This window comes from Diabrotica undecimpunctata, chromosome 6 (genome assembly GCF_040954645.1).
Source record: "Diabrotica undecimpunctata isolate CICGRU chromosome 6, icDiaUnde3, whole genome shotgun sequence".
NCBI classification, from domain to species: Eukaryota; Metazoa; Arthropoda; class Insecta; order Coleoptera; family Chrysomelidae; genus Diabrotica; species Diabrotica undecimpunctata.
Window position 1 is genome coordinate 23,241,774 of NC_092808.1, and position 13,403 is coordinate 23,255,176.

Here is a 13,403-nt window from a genome sequence, read left to right on the forward strand (position 1 = left end):
AGGATCTAGGAAAGAGTATAACCAAATAAACACCACATGCGTCGCACGCATCTGACGCATCGTATGTTGCGTCAGATTTTTGTGGCAAGTTGATGCAAAGAGATACACACATATTGAAAAAAATGTTGACTAAGTGATACCCCAGAGAGCTGACAAAATCTGGTGGATTATAATAGCCTTGGCACAGTATGGACGCACTACTAAGACGCTGACGAGAAGCGAGGGACGAACTTTCAGCACAGTATGGAAGTTTCTGCGCAGAACTTAATTTCGGGTGGTGGCGGAGAGCTTATATATAGCAGATCTGTTCATGTTTGTACATATTTCTACTAGTTAAAGGGAGATATACAATAAACCAATTGGTGACAGTACTACCGGTGTAGAACAGACGACTTAGACTACGGTGTAGAACGACAAAAAATGGTTTTAATAGTCAGCGAATAGAAGCAACTATCGTTTTTAGGAAATTAGAAAAAAAAAAAACAAAATAGCATTCAGTGGTTGAGTACCTACAATGACTCAGGTCTACAACGACTCATCGACAAGACCAACTCGACCTGTGAGCAATTTGGTATGAAAATAATCATTAAAAAAACCAAAGTGATGTCAATCCGAAAAAACCAAAACGTACCTCAACCTTGCACAATAAATGGGCACATTTTAGAACAGGTCAATAGATTTAAGTACCTGGGATGTTGGATCGATAGCAGCCTAAATCCTGATCTAGAAATAAGATCGAGAATAGAACAGGCCAGAAAATATTTCGAAAAAATAAAAAAAACTGCTTTGTGATTCTCGAATAAAACTCGAAATTCGACTACGTTTATCAAAATGCTACGTCTGGTCGACTCTTCTATATGCAGTTGAAACGTGGACCCTTAAAACATCAACCGTAAATAAATTGGAGGCGTTTGAAATGTAGATCTACCGGAGAATACTCAAAATTTCATGGACATCGCATACCTCAAACGAAGAAGTTCTGCATAGAATAGGCAAGGAAAGAGAACTTTTTAACACAGTAAAAGTTAGAAAAACATCATACCTAGGCCACATACTGAGAAATAATAAGTACCAATATGCCCAACTTATAGTGAAAGGAAAAATCGAGGGAAAGAGAGGCCTAGGAAGGAAAAGACTATCGTGGCTCAGAAACATCCGACAATGGACAGGGCTAAATTTTGAACAGCTAATAAGAACAGCTGTTGATGGTGAACGTCAATGTGTCTCAAAAATCGCCACTATCCTAGAAATCAGTAACAAAGTCCAAGATATATTATGACAGAAGATAACTTACGGATTTTAGAGCAAGGCCAGACAAAAAAACAACTCAATACATCTCAAAAAGAGATGGAGAGAGCCATGCTCGGGATCAGTTGAGGGATACAATTTGGAATACCGACAGTCGTGACAACAAAAATTATTGATGTCGTGGAATGTATAGTGAGGATCAAGTGGCAATAGGTTGGGCATTTTGCTCGAGATAACCCTAAGAATGGACGCAGAAAATAATAAACTGGAGACCAAAAGAAAACAGGAGGAGTGGGCAGACCGCAGAAGAAGTGGACGGATGATAGATATCGTGGTTAAACAAAGGATGAGAATTGCTAAGAGTAGACTTGAATGGAAACAAATGGAAGAGGCCTATGTCCAGCAGTGGACGAACATGGGCTGAAGAAGATATCTACTAACAAAAAATACTTATGCTTACACTATTTCACACTGCATTGGCATGAGAAAATAGACTTTTATTGATAAAAAATGTACAATTCTGCTTTTGTGGCACTTATACTGTTTTTCATCTCATACATTCAATTATACATTTACTTTAAACATGTTTTGTTTCACATTAGCAACGAGAGTAGATGTTACCATAGCTAAAAAGTTGTTTTAAGTACTTGGAAGCATTAGTAGCATAAGAACTAAAATTAAGATTATAAGTTGTAAGTAAATAAAATAAAAACATAGCGTTAGTTGTAATAAATAGCATATAATGAATTTTTATACAAAAAAGATACAATAATTATGTTAGTAACAATTGATACAGGATAGTACTTACTATTTACATAATGCAGGAACGCAACAGTACTACATTATATACAATATTAATAAAAAAATTAACGCATTTTTAAAACGTAAATATTAACTGTATAGTATGTATTGACAAGAAGTATTAAGTTATTCTATAAAATGTAGTTCTGTTCATTAAGAGTTTTGTAATTATACTATTTTATGTCTGATAATACAACGTACTCTGTTCATAAACTTTCAATTATTATCAACGTAAAGATGACCTTATTCATTTTTTCATGAAAACGTTTGGCAGAACCGAGCTCAACGGAGTTTTTATCGACCCTCTATTAGTTTGTTTGTCCAAATCCGTCTTTTTAGATGTTACAGATGTAACGAAAACTCTGACATAAAGTATATCGAAAACACACACACACACATACGGACCGTTTAAATATTTATTTAAAGAGTGATCATAAAAACAGATCACCAAGGTTATGCTTTAAGATACATCAAGCGGTATAGGAGTCCAAAAATGTCAACAGCAATATAAAAGAATGAGAAGCAAACAGTAGTAAAGTAGATTATAAAATGTTAGATCGAAAAGATCTAAAACTTGACGTCAAATCGATACTTAAACTAAAGGAGATGATACATAAAGCTCTAAGATCAGCTAAAGATCCAATAAAACCTAAGAAGATCCAAGAATTTATCATATTCCCTGTAGCTAGGGTTCCGTGTACATTTGAACAACAAAAAATAGGGCAATTATTGTTTGACTGAACATAAAAGGAACTGTCGTCTTGGCTACTATGTTGACAACAGCATATGTCAGCAAAGGAAATTCTACTCTCCTTAAAATCCAACGAACTCCTGCCTAATAATATAGCCTCACTAAAAGTCTATCCGTCAGACAAAACAGTCTAACCGTTTATCCTCAATACATATAAATATAAAGCCCTAAATGTTCACGAACTTTAACAAAACTCCGCAATATGATCAGTGACAACATAATCACCATTAGCCCCAGACCTTCCAAGAAAATCTCGCAAAATTCTAGCCACTCCCCAATAAAATTCAAACAAATCTATACTTTATTATGATTGACGTGAACAAAGATCTCTAGCAAGAAGATATCGAAGACTTGTCTGAAGGCAATTTTCCATTAAAAAAGTCGAACAATAATTGCCCGTTCAAATAATATCCCTACCGACTTTAAAGACCCACGAGTCTTTATAGACTCGTGCGTAACCTTCTGTCCCAACTGCGAACAAGAACACAAATCCTACAAATGCCCGGAAGCAAATGCTCTCGCCTGTCCCAACTGCCGTGGCAAACATCCCGCATATTCTCACAAATGTCCTGCAAGAAAACGCCCTTCAACCATACAAATACAAACACAAGCAGACATGAAGTCGATAATTCACTTCATGCCCATGAACCACTTCGGAAAGGAACGACGTCAACGGTCTCTGGACATCCTTAAATAATATAGTAAACCATACATCCTCAAACTGGAAAGTGGGCGCACTCGACAAACTCCTTTAGGGCCGATTCAAATACTCAAAGGACAGGGGAAGATTGGTTTTCTGGGGATTCTCAATCTCGTTGCACAAAGATACCTTAACCTAACCTAACCTCCACGCGATTTACTAAAGAAAGCCCAAACAATTCTGGAAGGAATCGATCGACGGCCTCGAAGAAATCCACGATGTAGATGTTCTCCGACAGTCACCAGGAGTCAATCGACGAAAACCGCGGCCTGCTCTGAACTTTGGCCCCAGGCATGGGATGATTGTACCGATTTTACCTAAGGTACGTTCAGAGAACACCATTCCGCCGGACTAACTCAGATGATCCCTACTCCCTGGATATGGTTCCCCTGGTCCCTACTTCCTTACGCGACTCATTGACGTACCTATAGATACATGCTATATATACTTCTATGGTGCAACTGTACCGCCGCACCGTATTGCATTAATAGACGAAATAGGTTAGGTTATATAATTAAACATTGAAATAAAACATAAGGATTTATTTGAAGAATATACACTTAAAGACATATTTACTAAGTATAAAACATTTTTAACTATTGTTTGAGATATGTACACCTAATTAATTAGATTAGAGCTGTAAGTACCTAATAATCGTGCTGTAAGGATTAAATCTGCTGCCGGCGCAATCGCGCCCTGCCCTTGGCCCCAGCTTCAGTCTGACGTCATTTACAGAAAATCAGTATCCCCTATTAACATATCCATTCCTTGAAGAGGCTACAAAAGCCTAAAAAAGGATCAGAGAAAATCAACGCACACCTCGTTGACCACTGCGAAAAATCAGCTGTTGTAGAAAATAGCATTACACGGGTGCTTAGCGAAACTTCACATTACTACCCAGGGATATTCAGAGAGGCAAAAACACTCGATTAATTTTAATCATAGAGTATAATAATTTTAATCATAGAATACTCTTACGAAAACAATGATGTTGAGTTTTTATGGACCCAAAAGATATTTTATTTCCACCCTTACATGTTAAGCTACGTTTAATAAAAAAATTTGACAAAGGAATGGACCAAGGACAAGCCTCTAAATACCAAACAACAAAATTTCCTTCATTAGGTGAAGCTAAAATTAGATACGACATTTTCATACAGGGCCTTGAAAGGCAAAGAAAAATAAGCTTGGTAGTTATTCGTGGATTTTTGGATAACAAAGAAAATGTAAAACTACATTTAGTGAAAGTGTTACAGAAAAAAATCATAACAAACCTGATGTCTCTTAAAATCCTCTTTCTCCAGTTGTGGGTATGTGAATCATGAGCATGGAGAGAGATTCCATCGTGACATTTTAGTAATCAAAAAAGGTACAAAGGTCCTTACCACGAAGGTATACTTGTATGTAACTGCTGGTTTGTATGTAGAGAGCCCCGGAAATCACTCACAAGAGACAATCTAAAAGACGATCAAACGAAGCCACTACATGATTCTCTTCAATCCTAGTAGCACTTGAATTTAGAACTCTTGGAACATAGCCCACATTCAAGGCAATTCAATTAAACTCTTGGTGCTTTACCAAATAAACAGTTTTTTCTATAGCAGTGTTATTTAAAACATGCAAGGTATATTGTTATTCATTCATAGACACTATTTTGAAGATTTTAACTCATACTAAAACTATATTCATTTGGAAGAACCTTGTCGGAGTGTAGAGATCTACTTCTGGTTCAAATTTTAATTATTACATTTTCCCAAAATCATAAATACAAACATTTTTAAAACACAGGAGTATCACCACCACCAGAATTCTAACCAGTACCAACTTACTTGTGGCCGTAGTAGAGTTTCGGAAGGAACCAATTCGGCTGAAAACTTTCATGCACAAATTAAGGCAGAGTATGAAAAAGAAAAAATAAATAAATAAACATAAATTAAAGCAAATAGAAAAATAAGCGATTCTATGTATGTACATATATTTCAAGTTTCGATTGGAAAAAATTATTACCTGGACCGCTAGAGTTTGCGCTGGATGGGGCGAAGGTCGACCGTTTATTTACGGCGCTACCCACTAAATGCCTCTTCGTCGGAACAATTGGTTTGGCCATCACAGCTCTGTCAGTTTCATCAGAGTTTACTAAAAAAGAAAACATTATTTTTATATATTATTAAACAGAGACCAATACTATAAATTTAATTCAAAATTAATATTAATATGAGAAACAAGTCTTTCAGGAGTTTAATTAATATTGTTTTTCATTTTACTTAAATTTTGTCACCGTTCGAGTTTAGCGTTCAAACGGATAGGACGTGATATTCGAGTAGTAACTAATACCGGTATTATATTAAAATATTAATGGTTGTAAGAGTTCTCCGAGGAATAACATGTGGATCCGATCACTACTTAGTAAGAGCGAAAATTTTGTTCCCACTTAAGATAATACACGGAGACCAAAACCTAGAAGACAAGCAAGACTTGCAGACAGTAGATACTCCAAAGTACAACTTCAATAGTTTTATAAATGATATACCAAGCTATACCAACGACGACTGGATGAAAAACTACGAGAAATAGAGAGACAAACATTTTCAGATATTTACGAGAATATTATTGCTAGTTTACACCAGGCCTCTAAGGAGACACTCGGGATACAGCAAAACAAAATTAGTAACAAAATATGGTGGAACGAAGAAATCGAATATATGGTAAAACAGAAAAAAGAACAGCATCTAAAATGGCTAAATACAAAAAATACTGAAGACCATCAAGCTTACAAAGAAGCCGATAGACAACTACGAAAAATGATAAAACAAGAAAAGAATAAAACATGGGATCAGAAATGTCAAGAAATCAATACATACATCGGAGGGAAGCAATGTACAGAGGTATGGAATTTTATACAATCAGTAAAAAATACAGGGAAAGACAAAGCACACATATACACCATAAAACCAAGACAATGGAAAGATCACTATGAAAGCTTGCTGACAGAGACAAGACAAGAATACCTAGCGAACTCCCCAACACAGTCAGTACATATACAAGGAGAGGAAGCGGGGGTAGACATCGAAACAGTAAGGAAGGCTGTAATGACCCTAAAGAATGGTAAATCCGCTGGACCTGAGGGAATCTATGCTGAAATGCTTAAGAATGGAACTCATAAACTATTTGAAATATTAACTTATGTGATCAATCAGTGTCTAAATGGACACCCAGTACCAGAACAATGGAGAACGGCATACATGTCCTTAATACACAAAAAGGGGGACAAAAGGAATTGTAATAATTATAGAGACATATCGGTAACCAGCACCCTGAGCAGACTGTACGGACGAATTTTGAGAAATATGATCGAAGAAGAATATAAGCACAATGAAGAGGAAGAACAAAGCGGGTTCCGTGCTGGAAGATCGTGCACCGATAACGTATTTTGTCTTAAACAAATAATAGAAAAAAGATCGGCTAAGAATCTAGAAACTCATATTACTTTTGTAGACCTGCAAAAAGCATATGACAACATCCCCTTAACAAAACTGTGGACAACGTTGAAAAGATCTAACATCAACCACACATTGATAAATGCTGTACAAGAACTATATAGAGACTCAAAGACACAGATAAAAACAGGAAAATATCTAACGGAAGAATTCCTGGTTACAAAAGGCTTGCGACAGGGATGCTGTATCTCACCAACCTTATTCAAGATATATGTTGCAGCGGCATTGGAAAGATGGAAAAGAAAGGTACATAGGATGGGTATAGAGCTTAGCAATGAATGTATATATACACTCCAGTTTGCTGATGACCAGGTAGTGCTAGCGACCGACAGGGAAGACATGCAGTACATGCTAAGAAAACTGATAGAAGAATATAACGACTGGGGAATGAATGTCAATACAACAAAAACCAAATATCTTTGTATTGGAAACGAGTCAGATAACATAGACCTCGAAAACGGACAACATATTTCCTGCTGTCAGAGCTATGACTACTTGGGTGTTGCCTTTGACAATACAGGAACTGATACACGGGAAATAGAAAAACGAATCACTCAAGCAAAGAAAGTCTTAGGATGTCTCAATGGTATACTGTGGAGTAAAGAGATAACGAAAGGAAGGAAATTTAATATATATGAGACCATGATTAAAACTACTCTTCTTTATGGCGCTGAAACATGGAGAATTAGTGAAAAGAACAAAAAGCGAATAGAAGCAGTAGAGATGGATGCAATGAGAAGATCTTTAGGTATTTCCAGACGAGACCGAAGTAGAAATGATGTAATAAAACAACGTATGGGAATAGAAGGAAATATAACTCAAGATATAGAGAAGAAACAATTAAGGTGGTATGGGCATGTTCAACGGATGCCAGCATCAAGACTCCCCAAAAAAGTAATAGAATGGCAACCGATAGGTCGACGGAAAAGAGGAAGACCCAGATTAGAATGGCAACACGGCGTAAACAAGTCCATGAGCGAAAGAAATTTAACAACAAACGACTGCGAAGATAGGAAGAGATGGTGTTTAGGTATCGGACAACGTCGAAAGACGTTCTAAACCGATGTGTATATATTAATGGGTGATAAAAACAACAATTTCAAACAACATAAACATTTCACCAAAGCCATCTGACAGAGGAAAAAACTGTTTGTAGTCAACAAAGGAAAATAGTATGGATGTGGATCTAGATTTGGACAGCATTCACAGTACAAGTACAAAATAAAAAAAACAAGTAAATGAACTCAATGATAAACATGAAGACAATATAGTACGTCATAATTTTTTCCAACATAATATCTGTTCCCTTTTCATTATCATTTTCTTCGAAGTATATTTCATATTAGGATTTTATACCGCACAATTTTCTGGTTTGAAAAATTTGTGTTGACCATTTGAAATAAATCGTTGTTGAAAACCGTCCCTGTGGTACCGCTCTACATTACCACAGTGGCATTAACCGTTGTTATACGAAGGAAAATATGTTTCATTCCGTCTTACCTAGCAGGTCTATCTGACGAGCTGAAAATAGCGAAATAGGTGTCATATTTCTTCTCGTATGTTATTTATACATAATTTTAATCTGTATTTAAAGTAGAAATTTTCGAATTATTTCTACATGACGGTGTTCTCAGATAGTTTATGAAAAATATCAGGCGACAGCTAGTGTTATCTGTATTATAAAAACAGAGAATGTCAATGTAGTACGTTTGCTTCTATTTAAACTAGATTTAATTTTTTTTTACATTAATAATTTGTAAGTTAATAAAAGCTACATTTTAAAATTATTTTTAAATATACAGGGTGTCTAAATAAATTGCGGCGTATCAAAGTTATATTTTTTCTTATGGGACACCCTGGATTTTATTGCATTTTTTAATTGACAGCAAAAAATAAGGTATAGTTTCATAAGGGTTTCATACCTAAGTACATAGTGTTTATGTCGACTTTTTTTAAAATGTAAAGTTTTAAAAGAACAGTAATTCTCAACTTATTAAAGCAATTATACCAAATTTTCTCGTATGTCTAAATAATTGGACATTTGTTGAATATATTCCATAATTAAGTATTAAACATATCTTTACAGGGTGTTGAAATTTATAGATTCAAGTGACTTATTTTAAATTGTCATCTATTCACAGAAGAAAATATATATCGAATCTATTACTGAACTAAAACATATAATGCAAATCTAGCTTTGATTTAAATTTTAAGTTATAAACAATTTTAATCCATTTAATATGTAAACTTATAAAGTTCTAAAAAACAATATTTCTAAATTCTAATTATCCTAAAAAAAAGATAAACAATTCTCAACTTACATTCTATTCCTTTGGAAGCCGACGGTAAGAGTTCGCCTCTGGCTTTTGCCTCGTCGAATTTCGCCGAGAGCACCGGCCACTTGGTTTGGGGAACGATATTTCTTCTTTGTAAGTCTATCCTTATTTTTTCTCCAACATGCTTATACAGATCCACCAAAGTGTTTAAAGCTGTATCTCTAACTGTTGCAGTGGGATCAGACAACAAATTAACAATTTCGGGAATGAATTTGTTCAGCGTCAACGATTGTGCTCCATGCCTAAAATTATTGATTACAAAGTAAAAGGTAAATAATACATATTGAAGAAGGGTTGGCAAGAGGTGAACTCAGTTTAGGAATGGAGATTTTTTATTTATGTGTACATTTTCTAATGAGAGTTGAAATAACAGACTGGTATTGGGTACTATATCTACCAGCAGTATTTTTTACAAAATATTCGTAATATAGTAAGTATATGATTTTACTTCTGTTCAGTGTTATTCAAAATCTCCTCATACAATGTGCTAAGTTCAGAATAGCCATCGTTAAAGGATTTTATAACTACAACTCTATTGGTTAAATGAAATTTATATTGTTAGAAAGTATCGATACCGTAAATTATGGCTTTCATTTCTTTGGATATTCAAAGATAGATATTTAAACTCCTTGTTACACTAAACTTAAACTTAGTAGATTTGCTGTTATAACCATGCATTTTGTCTTTCTTTGAGGAAATTATCCTGTTAAATTTTCTGTCGGTTATATTAACCCATTTGGTCCCACTGTACTCGTCCGAATATAGCAGCAAAAATGGCCTAGTAGTGACAGATCTTGCAAAAGAGTGGTACTCCCTGTATGTCTGATTCTGTTAGGAAATGTTCTACATTTTCACAAATTATACCCTAAATAATATAAGCATAGGAAAATAAATATGAACCTCCGATTGGTCCTAATTTAAACGTCGCGATAAATAAAAAGAATATTTTTAAATTGAGTTTTATTTTTTCGCTAGTTAGTATCAACTAAAATTCTTTATCCTTTATATATCTTAAACGGGTTACTTAATATGTTCCTTTATTTGCAGTGTAGCGCTGTTAGCACTGTAGGCATCAGAGACTTGGGATTTGCACAATTCTATGCTCTATTTTTTTTAAATAAACTAAAGATGTCAAAATCTTAAAATTTTCTAGTCCTCGTCAGTTTTACTAAGCGGGCGAAATTGATTTCTTTTTTGTTCTTGAAACCAAGGGAGTTGGTTTCACTTATTTTCTAACTTAAAAAAAAACATTTATATAGTTTTCCCGTAAAATCCAGTGGTTAAGATATTTATATTTTTCCAAATTTGACATTTTTCGGTATAACAGAATGGCTAAACTAAAAAAACAGTATTACACATGATTAGTCTCGGGTTAGTATCAGACAGTTTGTATGTAACAATGAACATGGTATTCCCTTCAAATTGCTCTGCTTATAAAAAAATATATTTGGAAAAAATCCAACCCATACTACTGAATTCTACGTAAAAAACTGTATAACTTACAGGTTTTAAAGAAACAAAACAAAGCCCATTAGAAATCTAGAAACGAATCAACTTTGGCATAGTCAAATTGTATTTCGCGCCAAATCATAATATCCCTTTGCTATATTTATCACCAATCCCAACGACGTATTTACTTGCCCATTCTGTACGTAGTAGGATCGGCGAATATGCTTGCCGCAGTAATTAGAAGCTAATCTCCATTTTTCTGTTAGATAATTAAAGTGTTTGCTATTTTGTGATTTTGATATTATTTATCAATTTAGTAACTTTTATTGTTAAGAGGGTAAGTACTGGTAATGTTTATTTATACAGTATAAATTTTTTTTTATTTTTGTTTTTGTTAATATTCGTATTGGAATGGTATTTCAAGAATATTATGGAAAACGTTATAAAGCAATCGCTTTAGCTTCAAATGACCTAGCGAGTTCCACTCATAAATATGTATCGGTGGTAGTTATTTCTCCTGAGGTTGGCTATCAAACTGACAATGAGGATATAGATGAGAATGATCCTCAGACCCAAAGCTTTCCGATTGATTTTTCATCTGAGAAATAGAGGTTCATTAAATGAGTGATGACTATGACAAGAACGAAGAAGACAATCTTCACCTTGCTATTACAAGAGAAAATTTACTGAAGAGATAAAGATATTTTTGGCTAATTTAATTTTTATATGTTTTATATTTTTGACTGCCGATATGCCCATTGTACTCATATGAATACACCTACTTTTTGCTAAAAATTCAATTTTTTTATGTCAAATAACAATTAATTTTTGCTATTTAACCCAGGTTCAACAAGGACATTCAAAAAAATCTTACCCAGGCAGACTTGAATATTCCTCAATACATTTACTTATGAGTCAGCATTTATTTGAATTAAAAACAATATTCTGCAAAAATAACAGCAAACCACAGACTAAACCTGACATGGATGCTAGATCATAATAAAAAAATAACTGGAAATAAAAAACCAACAAACTTAAAAAGAAAGAGGAAAGAATGTCTCTTATGGATCCAAACCATTCCGTAAATTATTAAAAGTAACATTTGACTGGAGGTGCGTACATATGACAATCACCAATTGTGATATCAGTGCTATGAGATGCCAGGGTAAATGCAAGCAAAGGTCCGAGCTTTCCAAGTACCTCGTTAAAGTGCAAGGACTTATATATTGTTTTTTTTTTAATAGGAACAAAGCTACTTGTAAACACACACACACACTGCTGTGTTATCATTGGTCCCAAATTTCTTCTTGAAAAAGTAAAATATACACGAGGCTATCTTTTTACAAAAAGTATTGGGCATCCTAGAGTTTTGATAAAATATGATAGTGCAAGAGATTTCAACAGAAGGGCTAAGATTGCTTGAAAAATTCCATTTGATTAAATTTTAAAAAAGAAATACTTACTCATTTAATGTGTTAACTAAACATCTTAAAACTTCTTCCCTAATTTTTGCATTTTTGTGAGTAAAACCTGGATGAAGTTTTTCGATGAGCGTCTGTGGAGTTAGGACATTCCGCTCCAGCAGTTTCAGGATAAGAAGTTGAGATTTTTCCCTGACTGTGTCTTTGGCATCTCCTAATCTATCAATTACATTCGGTAATATTGTTTGTATATATGGCTTAAAATCTGTTCCTAAACGATCTATCAGATATGTCAATACTTCTATACCATTACTTGAAACCTGGAAAGAAAAAATATCGTCAGATCATAATAGTAATAATTGTTTTACTGTGCTACTCAATATAAAATGGAAAAAAATAAAAATTCCCGTGTCTTGGTTGTTCGATCGAAGAATTTATATTTCTATCGTATTTTAGACGCGACAGATACGTTGTATAAAATGAAAAGAGAGAATCCATAAGGTGAAGTACATGCTTTAAAACCAATATCTTTACAGGGTGTTTTCAAAGGTATTTAATTTTTAGACTAAAATTCCTATAAACGTGTGTAATAAGTTTGGTAGTTATTGAGATGGGAAGTGTTGAATATGTGTGTAATAAACTATCTTATACAGTAAGTAAAACGTATCGGTAACGCCACTGATTTCCAAAATTAATAAAATTTAATATGCTTGTCTAATAGTTGCGACATAAAGTACAGAAGATTATGTTTAGTTGACCTTGGAGATCATACCTGTACAGATTTCTGTCCCATTCAAGAGCCAGAAAAAACGACATTCAAAATCCAGTACAATCACTTCAAAATGTAAAAAAGTACCATCATGGATGAACCACATCGGCTAATTTTGAAATAATCCTGTTTAAAAATAGATGGAAGTTGATTCTCCAAAAAGACGGAGTTATGTTTCACCATTTTATCATCGAGTTAAAAGAAATGGTACTAATCGTCGAAAATTTTATCCCAAATTTTGATATGAGCGGAATCATGCTTCAATTTAAGCGTGTGAGTTTTCCACACGCCTTATGTCCATCAGCCCATATCAACGTCAGCCTGTATGACGTCTATAGAAAATGTCACACTGAGAGTGCAGTACGGGTAAGATACGGCAATGCTTTTCTTATGGAGAATAAACGCGCAGGGTTGTCGGTTTTCTCCAGCTG

At 34.4% G+C, this 13,403-nt stretch overlaps 1 protein-coding gene across 4 annotated transcripts in view; it reads right to left on the bottom strand.

Moving 5' to 3' along the window:
• The window catches only part of chb (CLIP-associating protein), a 125,825-nt gene that overhangs the window by 57,488 nt on the left and 54,934 nt on the right, over positions 1–13,403 (bottom strand). For 3 of the 4 annotated variants that reach the window (XM_072534453.1, XM_072534454.1, XM_072534456.1), the window contains exons 3-6: positions 12,246–12,523; positions 9,319–9,575; positions 5,508–5,636; positions 5,330–5,374 (exon numbers count right to left, since the gene is read on the bottom strand). In XM_072534453.1, coding sequence (XP_072390554.1) covers positions 5,330–5,374; positions 5,508–5,636; positions 9,319–9,575; positions 12,246–12,523 — 709 coding nt within the window. The remainder of the gene's footprint in view (positions 1–5,329; positions 5,375–5,507; positions 5,637–9,318; positions 9,576–12,245; positions 12,524–13,403) is intronic. The other variant, XM_072534455.1, reaches the window with a different exon arrangement.